The 24605-nt window shown below is 33.5% G+C and overlaps 1 protein-coding gene and 1 pseudogene across 5 annotated transcripts in view; both read left to right on the top strand.

Moving 5' to 3' along the window:
- TRAPPC8 (trafficking protein particle complex 8) overlaps window positions 1-24605 on the top strand; it is a 75299-nt gene that overhangs the window by 31187 nt on the left and 19507 nt on the right. For all 5 annotated transcript variants that reach the window (XM_032859688.1, XM_032859689.1, XM_032859690.1 and 2 more), the window contains 10 exons: window positions 5596-5727; window positions 9390-9614; window positions 10557-10665; window positions 12489-12683; window positions 13253-13383; window positions 15618-15692; window positions 16176-16302; window positions 16710-16864; window positions 19151-19593; window positions 23107-23254. In XM_032859688.1, the coding sequence (XP_032715579.1) occupies window positions 5596-5727; window positions 9390-9614; window positions 10557-10665; window positions 12489-12683; window positions 13253-13383; window positions 15618-15692; window positions 16176-16302; window positions 16710-16864; window positions 19151-19593; window positions 23107-23254 (1740 nt within the window). The remainder of the gene's footprint in view (window positions 1-5595; window positions 5728-9389; window positions 9615-10556; window positions 10666-12488; window positions 12684-13252; window positions 13384-15617; window positions 15693-16175; window positions 16303-16709; window positions 16865-19150; window positions 19594-23106; window positions 23255-24605) is intronic.
- On the top strand, window positions 1111-1262 carry LOC116868996 (annotated as a pseudogene).

The following is a 24605-nucleotide window of genomic DNA, read 5'->3' on the forward strand; positions in this document are numbered from 1 at the left end:
ACATTTTTTTTTTTTTTAAAGATTTTATTTATTTGTCAGAGAGAGAGAGTACACACAAGCAGGCAGAGAGGCAGGCAGAGAGAGAGGAGGAAGCAGGCTCCCTGCCGAGCAAGGAGCCCGATGCGGGACTCGATCCCAGGACCCCAGGATCATGACCTGAGCCGAAGGCAGCGGCTTAACCAACTGAGCCACCCAGGCGTCCCATACTCTATACATTTTTTGGGTGATCATTTCTTAGGGATGATTTTCACTCTTAAATCTATCTCCAACACTGACTTCTCTTTGAACTTTAGATTCGTAATGCGAGCTGCCTTTTAGACTTACTTATTTGGGTGCTTCCAAAGCAACTTCACAACATACCTATACTAAAGTCATAAACTTGCATATCTTGTTGATCATATCTTAAAATTATAACCAGCTAGTTTCTCATCTGCCAAGGCAGAAACTGAGATGTGCCTGTAGTCTTCTGTCAGTAATCCAGGTTTTTCTTTTAATTTCTTAAACCATGTTTTCTTTCTGTATCTCCAAATAATTTACTTCCCTTTCCACCTCCTCCGCCTCTTTAAATCCTTCCTCCTGCTGTCTTGGTTCATGTCCGTAATGTCCTTCTGGACTGTGGACCTTTTCCTCTTTGTTCCCTTGTCTACTAGTCCTTATATCAGTCATGTCCTTCTGATAGTCATCTTCAGTACCCCAGATTATCCTAAGTATCTATCTTCCTCTCTCCTATAATGCTGTAAGACCTGACTTGTCACATATTGGAAATTATATTTAAGTTCTTGAGGGGAGGAAATTGTGTTGTCTTCTGCATATTTATCCTCAGTGCCTGATACTGGCCTTGGCACATGGTGTGTAATTTACATGTTTGTTGAACTGAACCATTAATTATTCTAAAAGATTTCCGTAAGATAGCTAATTAGGTTAAGGGATGATATTAATAGTGTCAGGTAATTGATACTGCATGGACATTGACCAAAATGAACAGTTGCTAGACATAAATTATTTAGTAGAGCTGATTATAGATTCTTGAGTGTGTTTATGTTTTGTATTGTAATAAATAATCTTAATTTCAGTTTGAATATATTGCTGTTTTTGAATCAAGGAACTATCATAGCTTCTTGGCCTTTTGGCTAAGATCAAGTGCAATCTAAGGACTATCAGTGAATGTAAAGGCAATTTATGGTTTTAGGAGTTTGAATAAAAATTATTTGAAGCAAATTCTTCTGTCTGCATTGCAACCTTGTATTTTCTGTCATTATTCTTTTTTCCTTTCCAAGTTTGTTTTCACTTTTCAAACCTGGATGGTTTGTTTTGTCATCAAATTTGAAGAAACTTATTATAATCGTTGTTTTGGGGGTGAGAGGTGGGATGAGTGGTGGTACATTTCCCTAGAAATTGTCATTCCTGTGGTTTTTTTGTGCTATACCTTTCAGATAAATTGAAAGTAAAGATTACTGGGTATAGTGTGTATAAAATTATGTTAAATTTTAACTACTAATTGTATTTTTGTATGCATTCTATCAATTAAAAAGGCTTATAATATGTGAAAAGTGCACTTGCTTTGTGGATAGGGAACGGAGTTACATACTCTTGATATTAGTGAATTAGATTTCCTAGGTTTTTGATAGCACTGTTTTGGAAAAGATAGCTATGAGGTCTGGGTGCACAGAATTGTACTTTGGCTTTATTTTTTGGACTGTAAATTTATAGGCAAGTGGATCTTATTCATGTTATGTGGTGGGATTCTCAGGATGACAGAGCAAACCCAAGTAATGATAAAACACGTCACAGTCACCACCATATAGGACAGTATGTTTGAATTTGGTGCTTAAGATGTGATACTTTTTCCCTGCTGTGTCTGTTTCTGTGCTGAACATTTATTCTGGTCTTAATAGCCCCTTTGTCTGTTACTGCATTAAAACACAGTAAATGAGTTTTTTTTACTATTGGGGGTAGTAATAGCAATTTTTACAAGTTTCTCCACCTTGGGAGGAACTGTTCCTGTGGTGAACTGATCAGCTCATAGCATCTTTCTTACTAACTTCAGTTACACAAGGAAAAAATTTGAAAGCCATCCTTGAGATTTGATTTATTTAAGTCTGTGCAACCAGTGCCCACATCCATTGTGTTTTTATGGAAGTATTTATTGAATCCTCTACCTCAGATGATTCCCCCTCCCCGATATTTATCCTCATGTTTCAAGTTAATGTAGCAGTTTTTAAAATTATCTCTTGGGTTACAGGCAAAGTTCATAGGCTGGAATTCCTGTTGAAATAGTATCACAGATTTTTTTTCTTAGCTCTTTGTAGAGCATATGTAATAGACTTGTCATATCATAGATATGAATTAACACTAAAATAAAACTTTATTCTTCAACTCATTAAAAGCCTCTGCTTTCTAGATAATACTGTCACTTTGTGAAATTCTTTCATTTTTCTTCCATCAACACTGAGGGCAGTTGTCATTTTTTTTCAGGGCTATTTTTTGGTTTAAAGCAATATATTTTCTACTGTAGGTGTCACTGTAAGAGACAGGGACTGCAGAAGAACAAAGTTGCAGGAGTCACGGGAGTAGGGCATTCAGCTCAGCAAATCAGTTCTTTCTCAGACAACTGCCATATGGATGCAAGAGTGAAATTTTACTTCAGCTGAAATGATACATGCTATGGACCTCCTGGTCTCCTAAATTGGTCAGCCCTTGAGTACTAAATTTGACAGTGCTGAGGGTTTACTGTGCTGGTCTCAATTAGATTGTACATTAGAATCGTTTATATGCCATCGAAGATATCTAAGGCATGTTCCTTATCTTAATTAGAATGCCCAGGATTGCTGCCCTTCCAAGTTTTCTAGTTTAATGAAGCCTCATAAGCAATTAAAAAAATATGTATGTATTTATGCTCTATATCTGTATGTGACTGCATGTGCTTGTGTATACATACTAGGAATAAATTTATAGCACTTTAAGAAAAAGACTGAAATGCTATTGAAAAGCCTAAATAAAATTTGGAAACAGAAGAAGTATTTAGAGGAAATTACCTGTTCCAAATATTAAGTTGTATTATAAGGCTACAGAAATTAAAACTGTTTACAGTGATAAGACAGAGTAATGGAGTAGAATGAGATTTTAAATATAACATATAATTAGGTGTCATTTAAAATTAGTGGAGAACGTTAGGTTATTCACTAAATGGTATTGTGACGTCTAGCTATTTGGAGTTGGATTCCTAGCTTACTTGCTACATGGTAATATAATTATAGCTTGATTAAGTTATATGAAAAAATGAAACATTTATATACACCAGAATATATAGGAAAGCATTTTTTAAAAAGTCTAGGAATAACATTCTTTCATAGTTTGACGCAGTATCTTGAAGCTGTAGAGGCAAAAGTTAGTATGCTTGAAAAAACTCATTCATGTCAAAACTGGGAAATACTATTTGCAAATGTATGACAAAGGCCTAATACTGATTAAGTGTACAAAGGGCTCTTACAAACCACATAATCACAAAAACCCATTCACAAAAGAATATAAATGATCAATTCACAGAAAAAATACAAAGAGCCTTAAACGTATGAAGAGATTACCACCCTTACTATTAAATGTATGTTGAGGAGCAAAGTGTCATCTTTTTTTAATGAAAGAGGTAAAAATTTTTTAAAGTAATTTTTGGCTGAGTAAAGTGGAAAACATATACTCTCATTCTCTTGAATGAGATTATATATTGTTACTACATTTTTGGTAGCAGTTTGGCTCTGTTGATTAGAATTTGAACTGTATATATAGCTTTCAGTAACTGAGTGGTTCTGCTTCCAGGAATGTGTCTAATAAAAATATATAATTACTCAAAAATGGTTTTATAAAGATGTTTATCAAAGCACTTTTTTATAGTAACAAAAGTAGTAAAAGTATGATATTAAATTAGTCAATATTAATTAATAGCAATACTAAATTAGTCAATTGAGACCTATTAACAAATTGTGGAATAGTTATATAACAGAATACAGTGTAGCTTTAAAAGAAATAAGTATAGATGTCTTAGAAGGATGTCCTTGATACTATATTAAGTCCAAAAAATGAGATAAAGAATATTCTGTATGAAAAATTATGTTTATTTTTAGAAAACTATATATATTTGACATAAAAGCACAAATATAGAGAGGGAGAAATGACACCACCACCACGCTGGTGATTGTAGTTAGTCTGGCAAGTTAGATGAGGCATGGAATGGGGCAGAAAGATGTTCACCTTTTTTTTTTCTTCAAGCATTTATTCTTTAAGGAAAAAAAATTATTTTTTAAAGAAGAAAACATTTTCCTAAAAATGAAAAATGCACTCCCTCGCTCCCTTAACCCTTGGATAAGAACTGTTTGTCAATTGTACATTCCTGATTTTCCCACTTAACTAGGTTTTGGATCTTACTTGGACAGAAACATTTGATCATTAAGTTTTTGTCATAGGGGAGTTGAACTAGGTAATAATATCTACCATTTACTGAATGCTTTTTAGATTGTTTCCTCAGATCTGTTTCTACTCTAATTTTGTGATTGCTGCAAAGATGAGTTATAATAATCTATGATCTATGAGCACTTTTTTGATGTAACTATAATTTGTTGACATTATTGCATTTAAAGTAAATGTTTTCTGTTTTCAACTCTCCCTGGGGAAAATAATGGCAGCAGAACACATGGAAGGGCATGGTAAGTTCAGCTTGAGAATAGCTGAAAACCTAGAGAAAGTTTTGGTGAAAATGTTGTTGATACTTGATCAGCACCCTTCACTACTTTCTCTGTTATTTGTAAAGTGGTGATGGCTCTTTCATTTGAAAGGTTGTCCTTATGAATGAGGATGTAAATGTAGTATGTGGTTTTTGTAGACACTAATGTAAGAGTCCCTTGAAGTGGAAACTAATTTGAGTTGTACCATTTACTAATAATGCTAATAGCCGGGATAATCTTTGAAGGGGAAACCTTCTGAACTTCTTAATGAAAAGCAGTCACTTTGGTATTCTTGAATTAAGCAAAAATTGAAAATTGCTTTTACATACAGTAAACTTAATAGAGGATAAAGCAGAGATTAGATTATTTCATAATCTACATACATTCTCTTTTATTTTCCCCTTTTTTCTTGGGTAAATGGAAATATGCTATTGGATATCTCAGATCAATTTCCTGAAGAAATTGTGTGAATCTGTTGTTTTCTGTGCTCTCCTTTCTGGTTTGTCTTTAATCAGTATATCTGTATTCTCAGTTTATGTACTTTTTTTTTTTTTTTTTTTTTTCCATTTGAAAAGGGATTGCATTTCTTTAGAGATTTATTATACGCTGCATATTATAACCAGACATTTGGCTTTATGTAAAACAAAAGGAAATATTTAATAGTAGGGACTTTTTTGAAGGATTTCGAGAAAAATTTGTGCTTACTGGAAGAAAGAATCATCAAGATTGGATTGCCCTTTGATTTCTGCCCTCAAATACTCTTATGCTAAATAGTGAATATGCTATATATTATTTTTAGAAAGTAAATGGTTTTTACCAGTTATCTTTTTGCTTTTAATTTTGTGAAACTAACCTTATTTTTTTTTTAAACATTCAATAGGATTCTGATCTTCGAAGTGCACTTCTTTTGGAACAGGCGGCACATTGCTTTATAAACATGAAGAGTCCCATGGTTAGAAAATATGCATTTCATATGATATTGGCAGGCCATCGGTTTAGTAAAGCTGGGCAGGTGAGTGTATTTTCTTTAAAAAAAAAAAAGTAATTATTTTAATTTTTGTTATTATTTATTTTATAAATGTTTGCCATTCATCAATTTTTTATGATTTTAAAATTAATTTTAAAAATGGAAGCAAATTTTGTTCTGAGGTAATGTGTTGTATTGGTAAGGGCATGAGATTTGGATTTAGATAAATGTGGGTTTTAATTTTGATCTGCTCACAACTTGACTTGGGTTTAAGTTACTTCTCTGAGCCTCAGTTTTTGTATTTATTTTGGGATTTTGGAGTTTTGCCCAAATTTTTGTGGGGATAAAACAAATCATACATATGAAGGGCTGGATATACTGAATGCATTTAAGCAATTTTAATTATCCTTTACAGTGGTTGGGCTCTCTGCTTCAGTTCTGGTCTTCTGTTATTTCTCAGAGTGCCTTATAATGATATTTACTAAATATTTAATGAGTAGAAATCCTGTCTCTCTTTTCCCTGGAAGCAGTTGGGTTGGAGAGATCTTTATTATTTTAGATCGATTCTCCAGCCCCAGTTGCCCCTTTAATTATTAGTTGGAGGGAGAATTGTTAGAGGCAGAGTGGTAGCAGCAGTAAGTCATGGTTTACTGTAAATATAGATAAGTAAGTATGGATTGAAGAATCATCTCTGAATTCCTGGAACTATACAAGCTTAGTATGTACCGTAAAACCATAGTCTTACCTCTTAAGGAGTTTTTTATATCATAGGGAAATACGAGGACTTAAAAAAATTTGGTTAATAATGAATTTTTATGAACATACTTCTGTTTTTCAAAGTCTGTGCTAAACAAACATGTCAGTATTTTAAATTATATGTTATTAAAACGGTGCAAAGAAACCAAAGCATTCAAAAATTACTCTCAATTTCATGTGAAAATGCCATGATTTTAAAAAAGTATTTCAAGATTGGGTTCCTCCTTCTATTTTTGGAAACTGGCAAGTTAGAAAATAGGTGAATTTGCTTTATATTAGATACAAAACTATAAAAATATTTCTAAAATTAAATATCTTTTTAATATATCAATTTATAATAATTGATACACTCCATCGACTAGAATTTCTCAGGTTCTAGAGGGGAACAAAATTTTAAAGTATTATTTCTCACAGCTCTTTTTCCATAGTAAATGCAAATGCATCTGAAACATGTTATCCCATTGTTTATTGTCATTTAAAAATGTTTTATTCAAAATGTAATAAGCATGTGGTTCCCTTTGCTTGGGAGGAAAATTAAATACCCCATTAGGAATGGTCCATTGTCTCTTATTAAAAATAAGTCATCCTTTTCCACATCTTTGTCCACTTTTATGAATGGTTTCATTTATGAACATGATGATGTCATTGGAATTGGAAACAACCACTCATATTTCATCTTCTGAGATTATAGGACATGTTACTTCTAGGAAATACATGCAAATTAAAAATACTACCTTTGTAGTAGGTTGACATACATTTACTATTTGGCTCATTAATCATCTTTTTTTTTCTTTAAGATTTTATTTATTCATTTGAGAGAGACAGGGATAGCACAAGCAGGGGGCGGCAGAGGGAGAGGGAGAAGCAGACTTCCTGCTGAGCCGGGACCCCCCCCCCCCAACATGGTGCTTGATCCCAGGACCTGGAGATCATGACCCAAAGCCAAAAGCAGATGCCTAACCATCTGAGCCACCTGGGCACCCTCTTAGTAATCATCTTTAACTCTAGTTATCTCGTGGAGTTAGTGATTCCAGGGTACCTAGTTCTGTATTTTGTGACCATTCTGTATATAACCCTGCATCCAGAAAATCTCTTTCTCAGACAGTATATAGAAACTAAAAGTTTAACTAGAAATGCTCTTTTGTTGGAAAAATAAATATATGTCCTATTGTAGTTGGTCAAGAACAGTATCTTCCTTGGAAGGTGGGACATAGAACAAAAATGGTTGTCAGTGAGGACAAGTTGTTCCTCAGAAGCAGCACTTTTTATGACATTTCCATTAAAATGTGTGTTGTTGGCTGAGATTAGAGGATGTTAGAGAAGATTATGTGTATATAGAAAGGCCATTTCTCAGTCCTCTCTGTTTGAGAGTTTGTGCCAAATTGCTTTTCTTGTCCCCAGCATTTTTTAATAGTTCCTTTTTTTACCGTTAGTTTTCCAGTAAGAATTATCAACAGGTAAAAGGAATTTAAAAAAAGGAATTGGCATTTCCAAAGATTAAAATTGGTAAAAATAATTGAAGAAAGTGCTAGAGAGGGTGTATGTGTTTGTGTCCCATATACCCCTAGACACAGTATACCCCTATTTCAATTTTTACTTTAAAAGGCAGACTTTAAATCCTTGTTACCTTTTAGATCTCTTTAGATGCTTTTCCAAGAAATCGTTAAAATGCACTTGAACTCAATATTTTGACATATTATTTCTTGTATCTCAGTTTTTAAGACTCAATGTTTGTGTTCCTTTTTACTAAAAGAAGTATGGAGATCAAGAAATATCACTTAAAATTTTTTTGAAACAATCTCAAACTTATAAAAAAGTTCTAAGTACAGTTCAGAAACTTTACCTGAGTGATTTGATAGTTATCTACCTGGTGCCTCATTACTCCCAAATATTTCAGGACGTATTTCCCGTTTTCTAGAAACAAGACTTTTTCTCCTATATAACATAATACAGCAATCAAATCAAGAACTTAATACTGATACAGTATCACTAGCTAATCCAACCAATGTCCCATAAATATCCTTTATAGCATAAGGATCCTGTTCAGAAGGATCCTTTGACATTATGACCTTGATACTTTTGAAGATTACAGGCCAATTATTTTTATAGAATGTCTCTCAATTTGTTTGGTGTTTGGTGTTTCCTCACAATGAGATTCAGATTGGGTATCTTTGTAGGAATATCACAGAAGAGAGACTGAGTTCTTAAATTGCATGCTATTAAGTGGCAGATGATTTTGATTTGCTTTAATTTTTTACCAGGAAAACATTAAAAAAAAAACAACAAAACAAAAAAAAAAACAAGCAGTTCTGGCTCTACAGGATACAAAGTTGTAATCTACCCTGGAGAGGGGAGTTAGGTACAAGAGTATACTCTGAAGCAGGGTTAGTGGAGTGAAGCCTCTTCCTTCGTACCAAATCCCAGTTTTAAGATAGAGGTTGTCTGAGTTCAGAGGGTGTCAGTAATAGGCAATTAATGCCAAATATCTGCTCACAAGTGTGGCAGAATGTAGCAGTGGGCAAAAGAAAAGAATATACCATACTCTTACTACCAAATGAAATCGTAGTTTAGTTAGCATTCAGCCCAGTGCAGTGGTATAGAGATGACCGTAACACAATCAGTAAGATAGTTCTCAGTTATAAAATAACAACCTAATTTATGATTCTGTATGCTACTCTCTGAAAACTCCCAGATGGTTTTTCATAAAGTCATGATTATTTTTGACATCTTAGTCTTCCTGCTCTTGGACAAAGCAGTCACTTGCCTGCTTCAGGACCTCTTATTTTTTAGTAATAATTGCAAAGGGGTCTTCATAAATGTTAGTTTCATTGTTTCATCATTCTAGTCTTTGTTAGAAGCACCAGTTACCAGGTTCGTGATTATGTATGTGTTTACTTTTTCTAGTTCAAGAGAAATTTGGATTTTAATACTTTTTGTTTATTTTCTTTCAGAAAAAGCATGCTTTACGCTGTTACTGTCAAGCCATGCAAGTTTACAAGGGAAAAGGCTGGTCTCTTGCAGAGGACCATATTAACTTCACTATTGGCCGCCAGTCGTATACCCTTAGGCAACTGGACAATGCTGTGTCTGCTTTTAGGCATATTTTAATCAATGAAAGTAAACAATCTGCTGCTCAACAAGGGGCCTTCCTCAGAGAGTATCTTTATGTTTACAAGGTGAATACTTGTTTTTAGTAGTAGATATTAAAATTTAAGTCATTATTTTTAATAATAATAAAAAAAACTCCTTTAGTAGGAGTTCAATAAAATGGTTTTCTTAGAATTTATGTAATTATGTGCCATAATAAAATGTGGCATTATGCCCTTCGGCCATAGATCTGAGTTCCATTGCCCTTCTACAGATCTTTAAAAGGGAATTTTAATATTCCATAAACATCTGATCTGTGCCTATTCTTGGAACTTGAAAAAAAAGGAAGAGATGCCGTGACTTTCTAGGCTCCTTCATTATTATTTTTTTTTGAATCATAACAAATTTTATGACATATTGGGTCCTCATACCATCCTTTGGAAAAAGTACATTCCTTTCTTTTCCCTATGAAAGATGAAAAGGTATGTGACTATGGGAAGTGGCCATATTATAGTCTAACCCAGAAAAATTCATAGGAAGGAAAAATACTTCACTGAGACAGGAGGTTAGAAAATACAAAACATTGTTTTAGGGAAAAACTTACTTTAAAATTTTTTAAGTTTAGAATTTTTTCAAATTTAAAAATTTTTTCTTCAAGATTTGTGAATAATGAATATCTTATCTATCCTGCAGAAAATAATGCTTTCATTCTTTATTAATTTGAGATCAAATGGGTTAGAATTTTGACAGATAGGATGCTGTAAAGAGTCACAGGAAGTAAAGTGCATACAATAGTATTTGGAAGTTTTCACATCCAAAGAGAGCCAATTAGCTGAGGAACTTTAGGAAGATTCTCTTGGCTAGAATAAATGTTATTTAAAAGTTTATGGCTGATATATTAAGTAAAACTAGTAATTATTTTAATATTCTTGCTTAACATATTTTTAATTCCTTACATATTAAAAAATGAGAAGGCAAATATAAAGAAAGTGGAGTTTTCTCAAAAAATTCTTCTTCTGTATTTCTCCTAGAATGTAAGTCAGCTATCACCAGATGGTCCTTTACCACAGCTACCTTTACCGTATATTAACAGTTCAGCAACACGTGTTTTCTTTGGCCATGACAGACGACCAGCGGATGGTTTGTAAATTTTATTTGGCCTTATTGCATAGTGACTATTTTTTTAAGTGTTTTTTTTCTTTATTTAAGAAATGATGTTATAATTGCTAAAGCATATTTGAAAATAAATAACTCTGTACTGTATCACTTACCATCCTGCCAACTGAAGATAACCAGTACTTCAGGGTTTTCCTTCCAGCTCTAAAAGCTAAATATAAAAACAAAATAGCTACAATTATAATGGGTTTTCTCACATAGTCTTACTGAACATTTTTAATGGCTGTAAGATACTTTATTCAATACATATAAATGAAGTACTTTAATATTTGCTTTAATATTTGCTAATAGTTGGACTGTTTCCTTCTTTTCCTTATATAAAGTTATGTTTGATGGACATTTTTGTGGATAAAACTCTTTTTTTTTAAAGATTTTTATTTTATTTATTTGACAGAGAGAAAGAGAGAGAGCACAAGCAGGGGGAGAGGCAGGCGGAGGGAGAGGGAGAGGCAGGCTCCTTGCAGAGCAGGGGAAGCCCGATATAGGACTCTATCCGGGGACTCTGGGATCATGACCTGAGCTGAAGGCAGTGGCTTAACCCACTGAGTCACCTAGACGCCCCTAAAACTTGTTTTCTTAACTTTTTGTTATAGAAATTTCAAATATACATAGTAGCAGAGAACAGTTGCCAGTATTCTGTTCTTCTTGTAAGACTTTTTAAAATACAGGCTTATTTTCTTAGGATTGAGCCTTAGAATGGCGTACTGAGCCAAAAGTGTAAATATGTTAAAGTAAACTTTGGAATTCTAAGCATTCTTATATTTGAACTTATTAATATGTTTCTCCTTGAGATTTAGTATAAAATTTAAAAATATTTATCAGTGGGTGCCTGGGTGGTGCAGTTGGTTAAGTGTCCAACTCTTGGTTTCAGGCTGGGTTGTGGTCTCAGTGTCCTGGGATCATGCTGTGTGTTTGGGCTCTGTGCTCAGTACGGAGTCTGCTTGAGACTCTCTCTGCCCTTACTTGTTCCTCTCTCTCTCTAAAATAAATAAATAAATCTTTAAAAAAAATATATATGTATATTTATGAAAATGTTTATGGCAGGATTGGTTTTAATAGTAAAAAATACTAGAATGATAGAGGAGATGAATTGATAAATTTTGGCATATTTATGTAATGGATTCATGCTGTAGGACATGAATGAAATTGTTCTACATGTTTCAGTATGGATAATACACCATAATGTTGAGTGAAAAAAGTTACAGAATGATCAATCAAATGTAATTCCATTTATATAAATTTCTAGTGTCAAACCAATTCATACTATGCATACATTGTTTATGTATACACTAATATGTGGCAAAGTAAAAAATATGGATGAAAAAACTGTATTTCAGTTTTGGAATAGCTCTGGCAAGAAGTGCTAGTGGAGATGAAGGAGAGAAATAGGATTTGGGAGGGTTACACAGAGGACTCTAATTATTTGTAACATAAAGAATATTTGGGATTTTATGACAAACATTGACATTTTGTTAAATTTCAGTGTATAAATATTTGTTATTCTCCGTGTGTTTCTGTATGTTTGAAGTATTTTATATGAAATTGTGAAATATTAAGAAAAATATATTCTTTCAGTGTTAAGAAGAAAAGAACAAGAATATTATAAGTCAAGTTCCATTTAGGCTAGGGTTAGTAAGAGAATATTTTTCTCTCAGGTAATTAAACAGGCACGAGTGAGTGTATATGTATATATATTTATTTGGCTACCTTGGATTTTTATTTAAAATATGTCTCATTTGAGGGCAGGTGTTAGTATACATGTGCTTAATTGTGACTTTTTTTTTTAGGTGAAAAGCAAGCAGCCACTCATGTAAGTCTTGATCAGGAGTATGATTCTGAGTCCTCTCAGCAGTGGCGAGAACTTGAAGAACAGGTTGTAGCTGTGGTTAACAGAGGAGTAATTCCAACCAATTTCTACCCCACACAATACTGTTTGAATAGTTACTCAGATAACTCAAGATTTCCACTGGCAGTTGTAGAAGGTGATATACTTGAATTTTTATTCATGGTTTTTTGTTTGTTTTACTTACAGCAGATAGACTGGAAGGCATGAAAAAATAAATTTGGAAACATAACTTAGTGAGCTGCGTGTATAAAACTAGGCATTGTGGGCTCTGATACTGGTACATATAGTGTGCTATTGGAATATACAAAGAGAATGACATTTGTTAGCACATAGAAATTGGAGGGAAATCTTCTAGAGGAAGTCTTTTTTTTTTTTTTCTTAAGATTTTATTTATTAGAGAGAGAGAGCATAGAGGGAGAGTGAGAGGGAGAAGCAGATTTCCTGCTGACCAGAGAGCCTGATGTGGGGCTTGATTCCAGGACCCTGAGATCATGATCTGAGCTTAGGCAGCCGCTTAACTGACTAAGCCACCCAGGCTCCCCTAGAGGAAGTCATTTTAAAACTGAATCCATGGACATGTACAAGGTGGTAAGGGATAGTCTAGGCAGAAATACAGAGCTGTGAAAGTAAGGTGTGTTTAGAGAATTGAAGCATAGGGTAATAGGTGGGATTTGTTAGTTATTAATTTAGGCCTTTCTTTTGTAGAACCAATAACAGTGGAAGTGGCTTTTAGAAATCCTTTGAAGGTTCCACTTTTGTTGACTGATTTGTCATTGCTGTGGAAGTTTCAACCCAAAGATAGTAGTGGAAAGGATAATGAAGAAGTTAAAGAACTAGTAAGTTATTAAAAGGTATTTGTAATAAGCATGTTTCAGTAATAGTTGCTAACATTTCAATTTTTTCTGTTCAGTGAGCTATACTTATTCTTTTTTATGCTTATTTTCCGTAGTTATAAAAAGTATGACATACACTTATTGTTGCAAATTGAGTGTACAAAGAATATAAAGAAGAGTAAAACTGTCTTCTCAATATTTAGAAATAACCACTTTAATGCTTTTCTGTATCTTCCCAGTCATTTCCATTTTTAAATTTTCTCTCATATATGGGATTCTTTCATATTGCGTATGTTGTTTTTTTTATTGTGTTGATTCATATGCATATTTTGATAGTAAAATGTCTCAATATTTCATTTCTGTATAATATTCCACCGTGGATGACCTGTAAGCTCCTCTAGTATCTCTCCACTGATAGTTGTTGTAGAAGTTTCCTTTTGTTTACTATCATCATCATACAATGGTAAAAATTTGTGTTTATAGTATTTTATCCTGATGATTTCTATAGTAAAGATTCCTGGGCATGAAGTTAAAACATTTTAGGGAATAAGTATTTTAGTACTCTATTAGTTTCCCAAAAGGTCATACCAATAGGCTTTTCACTAACAGCACATGGGATTGCATATGTCATCTTTGCTGCATTAAGTGTTCTTACTTATTAAAAAAAAAAAAAAGCTTACTGATTCAATAGGTAAGAAAAATGCTTTTTTGTTATTTTCCATTTCATTCATTAATTTCTGGTGAAGTTGAAGTTCTTGTATTTCCTTTTTGTGGATTGTCTTTATATATACATTATCTGTTTCTTTTCTTAGTCATTTCTGTTAATAAGCTGTTTATTTGAGATAAGTTATTTTTGAAACAGCAATGACTTGAATAAATATTTTGTTACCATACTGATTGTATGTATGTACATAATATGTACCATACTGATTGTATGATTATAACAAATAACTGGGATGGTACATTTTTCACCCATTTATTAGGTTATTCACCAATATTTACTATATAACTTTTACTTTTTTTATACTACCTTGCTATATACTTTAGAAATGTGGTAAATGTTATTTTGGGAAATATCTGGGAAATATCTGGGAAATATCCCAACATTTTGGCACTGATTTATGGAGGGAGAACTTGAAAGAAGATGTATGTCATACTAACTTTAGTATAAATTATTTCTCTTGAAGTATTTTGATATTTAAGGATTGCCTTATATAAAGTCTTGTCGGTTAAGTCCATTAAAGGTGTTTTGTGATTATTTATACTCATTGTGAATAGTTTGAAAGATTGAGATTTTGTAGGCTCATACTCTGACTGGAATTTTAGCAACCTCTTGAATTTTTCTAATGTTTTTTAGATGCCTAGAATATAAATTAGAAGTCTATAAACTGTTTACTCTTGGGAAAGTTTTTTTTAAAAGATCCATTAGCTTTTTAAGTGTATTAGTCTGTGTACTGCTAGATTTTAAAGGAGGTTTATTAAAATTGAGTGAAAATTTTCATTTTGTATAATTAAGTTATACTTTTTCCTGTAAGTTTCAAACTCTTTGGATTTCTTCATGAGCTTCTGCTGATGGATTAAGATGCTGACCTGGAATTTAGGGAAATGTAATTTTTATTTATTGTGTGAAGTAACTAACTTCATGGTAAAAGTAAACCAGTGTTTATGAGGACCAGCTTTAGCCCAAGTGTAAATTAGTTAACTCTGCTTTGTTACATGACCTCTTACACAAGTCCTTGAATTGGAGGACACAGGCTTTTTTTGCTCTCTCTTACAGCCCTTATTGGCTACCAGTCTTTTGTGTGTCTTGTTTAGGTGTCATTACTTTTTTTATAATTGGCTAATTTGGAAAATGAGGCTAATCAGAGTAAAAGATGGAGAAATTTGTTCTGATTGCAAGATTAAGTGTCCATTTCAGCCACTGTTGATGATTAGTAACTGAACTTTTATTTGTTGAAGTTTTGTCCTCTTGGTGGCTGCAACTTTGAGTAGCTCACTTACCACCCTCACTTGAATTGGACTGAATGAAATGAAAAAATGTATATAGCACGCATTCTGCTACTGCGTGGCTTTACTCCAGGTGTGAAAGTTTGCTTATTGCTTAGCACATAGGAAGAACCTAATAAATGCTAACTATAATTATTGTTATTGTTCTTAAGTATTGATGTATAGGAATGTTAATATTCTGGTACTTTATTTATTGGAGTGTATATTTTACAAAATAATTTATTTTTCAGGTAACAGGTGAACCTGTAATGATTGGAACCGAAGTTATTTCAGAATTTTTAATTAATAGTGAAGAATCTAAAGTGGTAACTATTTTATTGTTTTTTTTGTCTTAAGCCTTTCAAAAAGTAAGATGCAAACAAATTTAAAAATCAATTCAGTTTATTTTATAGCCTAGTTTTCTTAAAAGCTAAAATTTGGAAGGTTAGAAAACAGGAATTGCATAAGAGGAAATTGGTGGAAAGAGTAGATTTGCAGAGGTCTTTGGTTTGTTAATTTCCAAAGAAGCCTGATGAAAACTTTTTGCTTTTTTTGGAGGTGGTCAGTGTGGTAATTTCATGTAACATTTGCTTGACCAGAATATTTTGTTTTTTTGTTGACTTGAAGTGTTAATGAAGATCCAAGCCTGTATCTTCTTTTGAAGAAGATGCTTTTCAAAATAAGAAATTAATTGATTATTCAAAAGTTTAGGTCATGAGTTTATATTTTTACAGTATTGCAAAATTTAGGTATTGCGCTATTTAAGATATTATGAAAACATAATAAGAGTGGCTTAAATATCTCCACAGGCAAGACTAAAGCTCTTTCCCCATCACATAGGGGAGCTGCATATTCTGGGAGTTGTTTATAATCTTGGCACTATTCAGGGCTACATGACAGTAGATGGCATTGGTGCTCTTCCTGGATGTCACACAGGTAAAACTATAGCATTACTAAACTGATACAAAACTAATAATTAAGTCTCCGTAAATAAAGGAATGAAAATTAAGTGTTTTAAATATAGGTTTAATGTACCTTAACAAAGGCACTTAGGTTATTTGGGTTATTTTAAACTCTGCCATTGCTGCAAAAATAAACAAATTTATTCCCTTCTAATGTATTTTGTATGTGTAAAACAAATAAATCCTAATGAGAAATTAATCCACATATAGGGGTGTGGTTAAACATAAAAATAAAATACACTTAATTCTTTGATTAACCGTGCCACTCAATAATTGTTTAGGATTTTTCTATAAATAATCTGAAAGCTATAGTATTTAAGCTAAATTGGTGTCATTTAACACATCAAATTATTTTAGGGCATTGATTGTCTTTTGTTTCAGGAAAACATTCCTTGAGTATGTCAGTCCGAGGGAGACAGGATTTAGAAATTCAAGGTCCTCGACTTAACAATACTAAAGAAGAGAAAACATCTATTAAATATGGTCCTGATCGACGTTTAGATCCCATTATCACAGAGGAAATGCCGCTCTTGGAGGTATTTCACTTTTTAAAATTTCATGGATTAATAAATTATCTATAAGGTCATAATATTTTCAGTCTATTAATTTTAGACTTTGAAGTTACTTATACTACATTGAATCATACTTTTTAATTATTATTAAGCTAGGTTAAATAGATCTAATTCACAAAGAAAAATCACAACCAGGTTATAATATATAAACCTCAGATTATTAATGGAAATTGTGAAAATACATTTAAGAAACACTTTATTAAAACCAGTGACTTTGTTTATTAAAATTAATGGCTTTTTTGGAAAGGAGAGCCTGCTTCTCCCTCTCCCACTCCCCCTGCTTGTGTGTGAGCTCTCTCTCTCTCTTTCTCTGTCAAATAAATAAGTAAAATCTTAAAAAAACAAAAGTAGAAGAGCAATCCTCTTTGAGTCCCCATGGTGTAAGCATTATGTTGTGTGTATGTTGTGTATATAGGCATTATGTTGTATATATTATTCAGTGAGACTTGTGTGGTAGACATTTGATTTGTGTCCAGTCATTCACCGTTAACCGATAAAACCATAGTGAATGACCTTATGCTTATCATTTTCTACTCACACACTCACAGCTTCAGGATAAATTAGTGGAAATGAGAGTCCTGAGTCTTAATCTTATTTGCCATTTAAATTTGAAGCTGTCACCAAAAGGACTTTTAGCATCTGTGTGTTTGAAGTAAAGGCTAGATATACTGCTTATTCTTAAAGAGCCAATATTTAGTAAAATTTTTGTTCTGAAGGTACATTACAGAGTATCTACACATGATGCATCACTATTCTGCTAATTCCAGCACCCTTCCCATTTTACTAATGCCTTAGCCTTGACGGTATTCATGTGTCTGCGTATTTTACTGTGTCTTTGTAGTACTCTTTCAACTGTTTTTGACATATTATCTCAAAATTTACATTCCTTCACAAATTTTAACTTATTTGACTAAATTTATTTGACACTGGCTAAATCAGTACATAGTCAGTGTCTTTAATATAACCCTATGCCTGTTTTTTTTTTCCTTCTTAACCTGTGTTTTAGATTTCTACATTAATTCCTTATTTTCTCATACCTGTTTTTAAAGCTTCTGATGTCTGCAGAATTTATCTGCTTCTTAAGACTGTGGCCATAGTGAATATCCATTCAAATTTAGATTAAGAAGAATAGGTATTTCTGGGGATGGGTCAGTTGGTTAGGTGTCTGCCTTCTTCTCAGGTTGTGGACCCAGGGTCCTGGGATTGAGCCCTGTGTTGGGGGCTGCTTTTCCCCGCAACCCCCATGCTCTCTTGCTCTCTCTCTCAAATAAATCTTTAAAAAAAAAAAAAGAAACATAAGTATTTCCACTAGATTTTAATAACTCCTGTGGAACTGTTAGCCATAACTTTATTAGAACATTTTTTTCTATACTTGTACCTTTCTATTCCTTTTTTCTTAGATATTGTCAGTATCTGACATTTACGCTTAAGTATCTTTTAAGTGCAAATAACTTACTTGGTGATTTTGTTAGCCCATATTTCTCCTTCTCCAGTACAGCTTCACATTCACTTATCTGAAATCCTGAGGCCAGATGTGTGTTGGAAATCATTTTTTATCCTTAATTTTTAGAAATTGTGTGTGTGTGTGTGTGTGTGTGTGTGTGTGTTTATATCCAAAGTGTTATGTAACCCCTACTGGGTTTGTGGTAGCATCTGGAAATCAGGCGTATTAATATTGTGTGAATGAACCACATGAATGTCATACTGAATGGGAAAGGTTAAGTCAGATCAGGTTTAACTCCCATGTGAGTTACTAAAAGTTTGAGGTTGTTCAGAGCTTTTTAGGTTTTAAAATTATGGATATGGAATCATGGATCTGTACATTGTTTCCTTTTAAAAGATCTCTGGTGTATTTTTGCATCTTAATGATGTGTAAAAAATAGTTGAATTATTTTTGAAGTTGACCTTGAATAAGGACTTTTCAACTGATAGTTAATTCACATAGCCATGTTAAATTACTTGTAACTAACTTGTCCATAGTCTACACAGTTGGCCAAGTTTTGTTCATAGCTCACTTGTCACTGATGTTTTATTTTTAATTCATAACTGCAATCTGCTACTGAATAGCATTGATCTCTCATCTTTTGTAAAATGGAGTGTTAATTGCCATATATTCAGGGAGATATCAAAGAGAATTAATAAAATAATTGTAAACCTTTAGTAAAGAAATATAGCATCTTAAATTGTTACTCACTAGAGGTTTGGAATTTTTAACAGACAATATAATGATATTTTTTCCCTCCAATGCAGGTGTTCTTTATACATTTTCCTACAGGGCTCCTCTGTGGAGAAATCCGAAAAGCATATGTAGAATTTGTCAACGTCAGCAAATGTCCTCTTACTGGATTGAAGGTTGTTTCTAAACGTCCAGAGTTCTTTACTTTTGGTGGTAACACAGCTGTTCTAACACCACTAAGTCCCTCAGCTTCTGAGAACTGTAGTGCTTACAAGACTGTTGTGACAGATTCTACCTCTGTGTGTACAGCACTCGTATCATCAGCTTCCTCTGTAGACTTTGGCATTGGCATAGGGAGTCAGCCGGAGGTGATTCCTGTTCCCCTTCCTGATGCTGTTCTTCTACCTGGAGCTTCAGTTCAGCTACCAATGTGGTTACGTGGGCCAGATGAAGAAGGTGTCCATGAAATTAACTTTTTGTTTTACTATGAAAGTGTTCAAAAGCAGCCTAAAATACGGTGAGTATTATAAAACTTTCTAGATTTAACCTGTGTTTAATGTATATGTACAAATTCAAATAAACATTTTGATATTTGTTAACATATCATTGTTTCTTAAGAAATTATCCCCTTCCAAATTATGCATGATGTTTATATTTGAGCCTGTCCCTAATGTAAGTTCTAAGTAGCCAAAAGTACAAAAAATGAGGCTACCTAATCTTTTTAGTGGCTTTTATTTACAAACTTCATGATTCTTTAATAAAATCAAGTACTCTGGCCAAAGTTATCACATAATAATGAACTTCACTGGTACCATTTGTATATGAAGACAACCTGCTATAGTCATCCTGTTTGAAGAAAATTATTGTGTTTCACCTTTTCTTAACCCTTGTGCTCTCTCCTAACTCCTAAGAATGTGTGGGGAAAAAAGTATGTATTTGTAGAACAGATGATTAGGGTGGGGTTGTAATGAGGCTCACCGAAGAAATCAAACCTTGGTGCTCACAAGGGTTGGTGGCCTATATATTATTAAACAGCAATTATTTTATTTGTGATAATGCCATTATCATTTTTATAAAATTAACTAGGAATGATTTTGTTACTCCATTTTTTATAAGGTTTTATTTATTTATTTGACAGACAGAGATCACAAGTAGGCAGAGAGAGAGAGAGAGAAAGAGAGAGGAGGAAGCAGGCTCCCTGCTGAGCAGAGAGCCGGATGTGGGCCCTGGGATCATGGCCCGAGCTGAAGGCAGAGGCTTTAAACCACTGAGCCACCCAGGTGCCCCTTGTTACTCCATTTATTAATGGAGTATTTTAAATATCTTATAAGACTTATTGTGAGGGCAAAATAACAGTATTTATAAGAATGGGGGACATTTTAGATACTCAGTAAATATTAATTCTCCTTCAGAAGACAATAGAGCATACTCTGGCCGAGGCAGTCAGGGAAGGCTTTGTGGAATACAGTAGTGGTGAAATGAGCTTCCAAAGAAAGTAAGGATTTCAGAATTTGGATATCAAGGGGGATGGGCAAGAAAGTAGTGGGTATTCCAGGGAGTGACTGTATGTAAATGAAGATTTGTAAATTAGGAATTATAAACGGAGTATAATTAGTTTGGTTACAGTGTAAAAAATGTGTAAAAGAAGTAAAGGGGAAACTGTTAGAACTAATAAATGAATTCAGTAAAGTCGTAGGATACAAAATTAGCATACAGAGATTGATTGCATTTCTATACTGTAATAATGAAGTATCAGAGAAATTAAGAAAACAGGCTTATTTACAGTTGCATAAAAAAGAATACCTAGGAATAAATTTAACCAAGGAGGTAAAAGACCTGTACTCTGAAAACTATAAGACACTGATGAAAGAAATTGTGATGACACAAACAAATGAAAAGATATGCTGTGTTCCTGAATTGGAAGAATTAATATTGTTAAAATGTTCAGACTAAGCAAAGCACTCTACAGATTCAGTGTAATCCTCATCAGAATACCAATGTCATGTTTTATAGAACTAGAACAAAGAATCCTAAAATTTGTATGGAACCACGAAAGACCCCAAAGTGATCTTGAGGAAGAAGAATAAAGCTGGAGCTGTCATGCCCTGATTTCAAACTGTGCAACAAAGCTATAGTAATCACTGTAGTACGAGACTGACACAAAAATACACACGGGTCAATGGGACAGAATAGAGAGCCCAGAAATAAATGTATGTGCATGTGGTCAATTAATTTATGACAAAAGAAGCAAGAATATGTGATGGAGAAGATAGTTTCTTCAATAAATGATATTGGAAAAACTGGACCATTATCTTATACCATACACAAAAATAAATTCAAAGTGGATTAAAGATGTGAATGTAAGACTTGAAAGCATAAAACTTCTAGGAAAAAACATAGGCAGTGAGCTCTTTGACGTTCATTGATCTTAGCAATGGTTTTTTGGGGTCTATTCAGGTAAGGGCAACAAAAGCTAAAACAAATGGGATCACACTAAACTAGAAAGCCTTTGCCCAGTGAAGGAGACCATCAGCAACACAAAAAGGCATTCTACTGAATGGGAGAAGGTATTTGCAAATCATGCATTGAATAAGGGGTTATAATCCAAAATATACAGAGAACTTAACACAATTTAATATAAAAAATTTAAAAATGGGCAGCGGATCTAAGACATTTTTCAAAAGATGACCTACAGGTGGCCAACAGACAGATGAAAGGGTGCTCAGCATCACTAATCAGGGAAATGAAAAATCAAAATCACAATGATATGTTACCTCGTACTTGTCAGATTAGCTGTTATTAAAAAGACAAAATAGTAAGTGTTGGTGAGGTTGTAGAGAAAAAGGAACCCACATACATTTGGTGGAAATATGAATTGGTACAGCTTCTTATGGAAAACAGCAATAGAACTACATAAAACAGTAAAAAAAAACCTACAATAGAACTACCATATGATCCAGCAGTTCCAATTCTGGGTATTTATCTGAAGAAAACAAAACCACCAATCCAAAGAGAGATATACACCCCTATGTTCATTGCAGTATTGTTTACAATAGCCAAGACACTGAGGCAATCTAGGTGTCCCATCTGTAAGGATGAAGAAGATGGGGCATGTGTGCGCACGCACACATACAAATGTTACTCAGCCATAGGAGAGAATGAAATCTTGCCACTTGTAATAACACAGGTGGACCTAGAAGGTATATGCTAAGTAAAATAAGACAGAGAAAGACCATATTTTTTCACCTATATGTGGAATCTAAAAAAGCAAAACAGAAGCAGACTCATAAACACAAGGAAGAAGCTGCTGGTTATCAGAGTAGGGAGGGGATTGGGGGGATGCAGGCGAAACAGGTAAAGGGGATTAGGAGGTACAAACTTCCATTTCTAAAGTCATGGGGATGTAATCTGCAGTATTGGGACTATAGTCAGTAATATTACAAAAGCTTTGTATGATGACATGGTAACTAGATTTAACAAAGGAATCATTTCATAGTGTATACAAATACTGAATCAATATGATTTATCCCTGAAACTCCTAGGACATTGTATTTCAGTTGTACTTAAAAAAAAAAAAAGAAATTTAGGAGATAATATTAGAAAAAAGAAGTAGTAAAGGGGAATTAATAGTGAAATGTAAAAAGCTCTGTTGTGGAGGGCCTTCAAGGCCAGGTGAAAGTTTGGGGTTTACTTGATAAGGGATCAGTTGCTTTGGAACCACTATCAGAGAAGTAGCATAATTAGGACATTGTTACATGAAAATTATTTCATGTGCTATACTGATGAGTTTAGTGAGCAGACATGCCTGGAGTCTGGGAGACTATTAGTTTCCTTCCAAATTGAGAAGAAAGAATTGAAATGAAGTTATGCTAACTAGATAATTTTACTGTATTACACTCTGTTTTTGTCTTTGTTTTAGAGTATAAATAGCCCTGGGAGCAATTAGGTTTTAAAAGCTTTGTTTGGAATTAGAGAATCATAAGAAATGGAGAGGTTCTTCCATTAAATTTGCAATTTTGTATTTCTTCAGGCACAGAATATTAAGACACACCGCAGTTATTTGTACCAGCCGATCTTTGAATGTACGAGCCACTGTCTGCAGAAGTAATTCTCTTGAAGATGAGGAGGGCCGAGGGGGCAATATGCTAGTCTTTGTGGATGTGGAAAATACCAATACTGTAAGTTGGTTTAAAACTAAATTTTATTTTTAATTATATTTGAAGGGTTTGCTTTATTTTTAGTAAAGGATTTTTCCCCCCACAAGATAGCATAAGCTAGGAATTTAGGAATGTTCATATATAACAGTGTGAAAACATCTTAATTTTCCATTAGCTTTATAATTTTAGGTCTAAAAAGGATCTGGTGGTATTAATATATTCATATGATAATACATAGCTCTAGATGTGAGTAATTCAGTACCACAGAGATAAAGTGCTTTCTGTCTCAACCATTGAGAATCTATTGATATAACTAAATTTACAGAGTTGTGTTAGGATTTCACATTCCATATTAAATTGATAACATTCACTTACACATTTCTGAGAGTATCATTTTCTTCATATAAGCATTTCAGACCTTTCACCATTCCTGTTTAAATACTCTAAATATAAAATTGAATATTAAGGGAATGAGATCTCATGATTAAAATAGCATCTTAGTTTCAGGTTGATTTAGTTCAAATACTTATTTGAAGTGTTAGTCTGTAATGTCCTTTACTTTTGGCTTCATAAACTTGTAAGGTTGCTTCTTTTTAAGGTATTTGCTAATACTTTGGTGATCTTCAAAGAAAGTAACATTCGTAAAAATAAAATTTTAAGATTTTATTTATTATTGTTTTTAAAGATTTTGTTTATTTGTCACAGAGCATAAGCAGGGGGAGTGGCAAGTAGAGGGAGAAGCAGGCTTCCCTCTTAAGTAAGGAGCCCGATGTGGGACTCTATCCCAGGACTCTGGGATCATGACCTGAGGCTTAACTGCCAGAGCCTCCCAGGTGTTCCTAAAATTTTAAGATTTTAATAATTTCAAATTAGTTCTCATTCAGGAGAATAAAAAATTATGTACAGTTTAACTTTATGTGCATTGGCTATATTTTGGGATTCTGATTTGTTTTTGTTGTTTGTCTTTACCTTAATGAGAATGAGATACCTCAGAAAGATTAGAAGAAATTAAAAGAAAATGTTACAGTTTTGATTCAAAATTGACAACAAGGTGTTCCTGGGTGGTGCAGTTGGTTAAGCCTCTGATTCTTAGTTTAGGCCCAGGCTCTGCTGTCAGACTCCATGCTCAGGGCAGAGTCTGCTTAAGTTTCTCTTCTCTCTCTCTCTCCCTCTGCCTCTCCCCCCGACGCTTGCACACACACACACACACACTCTGTCTCTTCTCTCTAAAATAGGTAAGTAAATCTTAAAAAAAAAAAAATTGATAACAAATAATGTTTGATCTGTTAAATACTTCCAGTAACTCATTATGATAGGGTTTAATAATTGAATACTGTTCAATATTCTAAAATTTGCCATGGGGTGTACATTA

This window comes from Lontra canadensis, unplaced genomic scaffold, assembly GCF_010015895.1.
Source record: "Lontra canadensis isolate GAN:19392208 unplaced genomic scaffold, GSC_riverotter_1.0 scaffold17, whole genome shotgun sequence".
In the NCBI taxonomy this organism is placed as follows: domain Eukaryota; kingdom Metazoa; phylum Chordata; class Mammalia; order Carnivora; family Mustelidae; genus Lontra; species Lontra canadensis.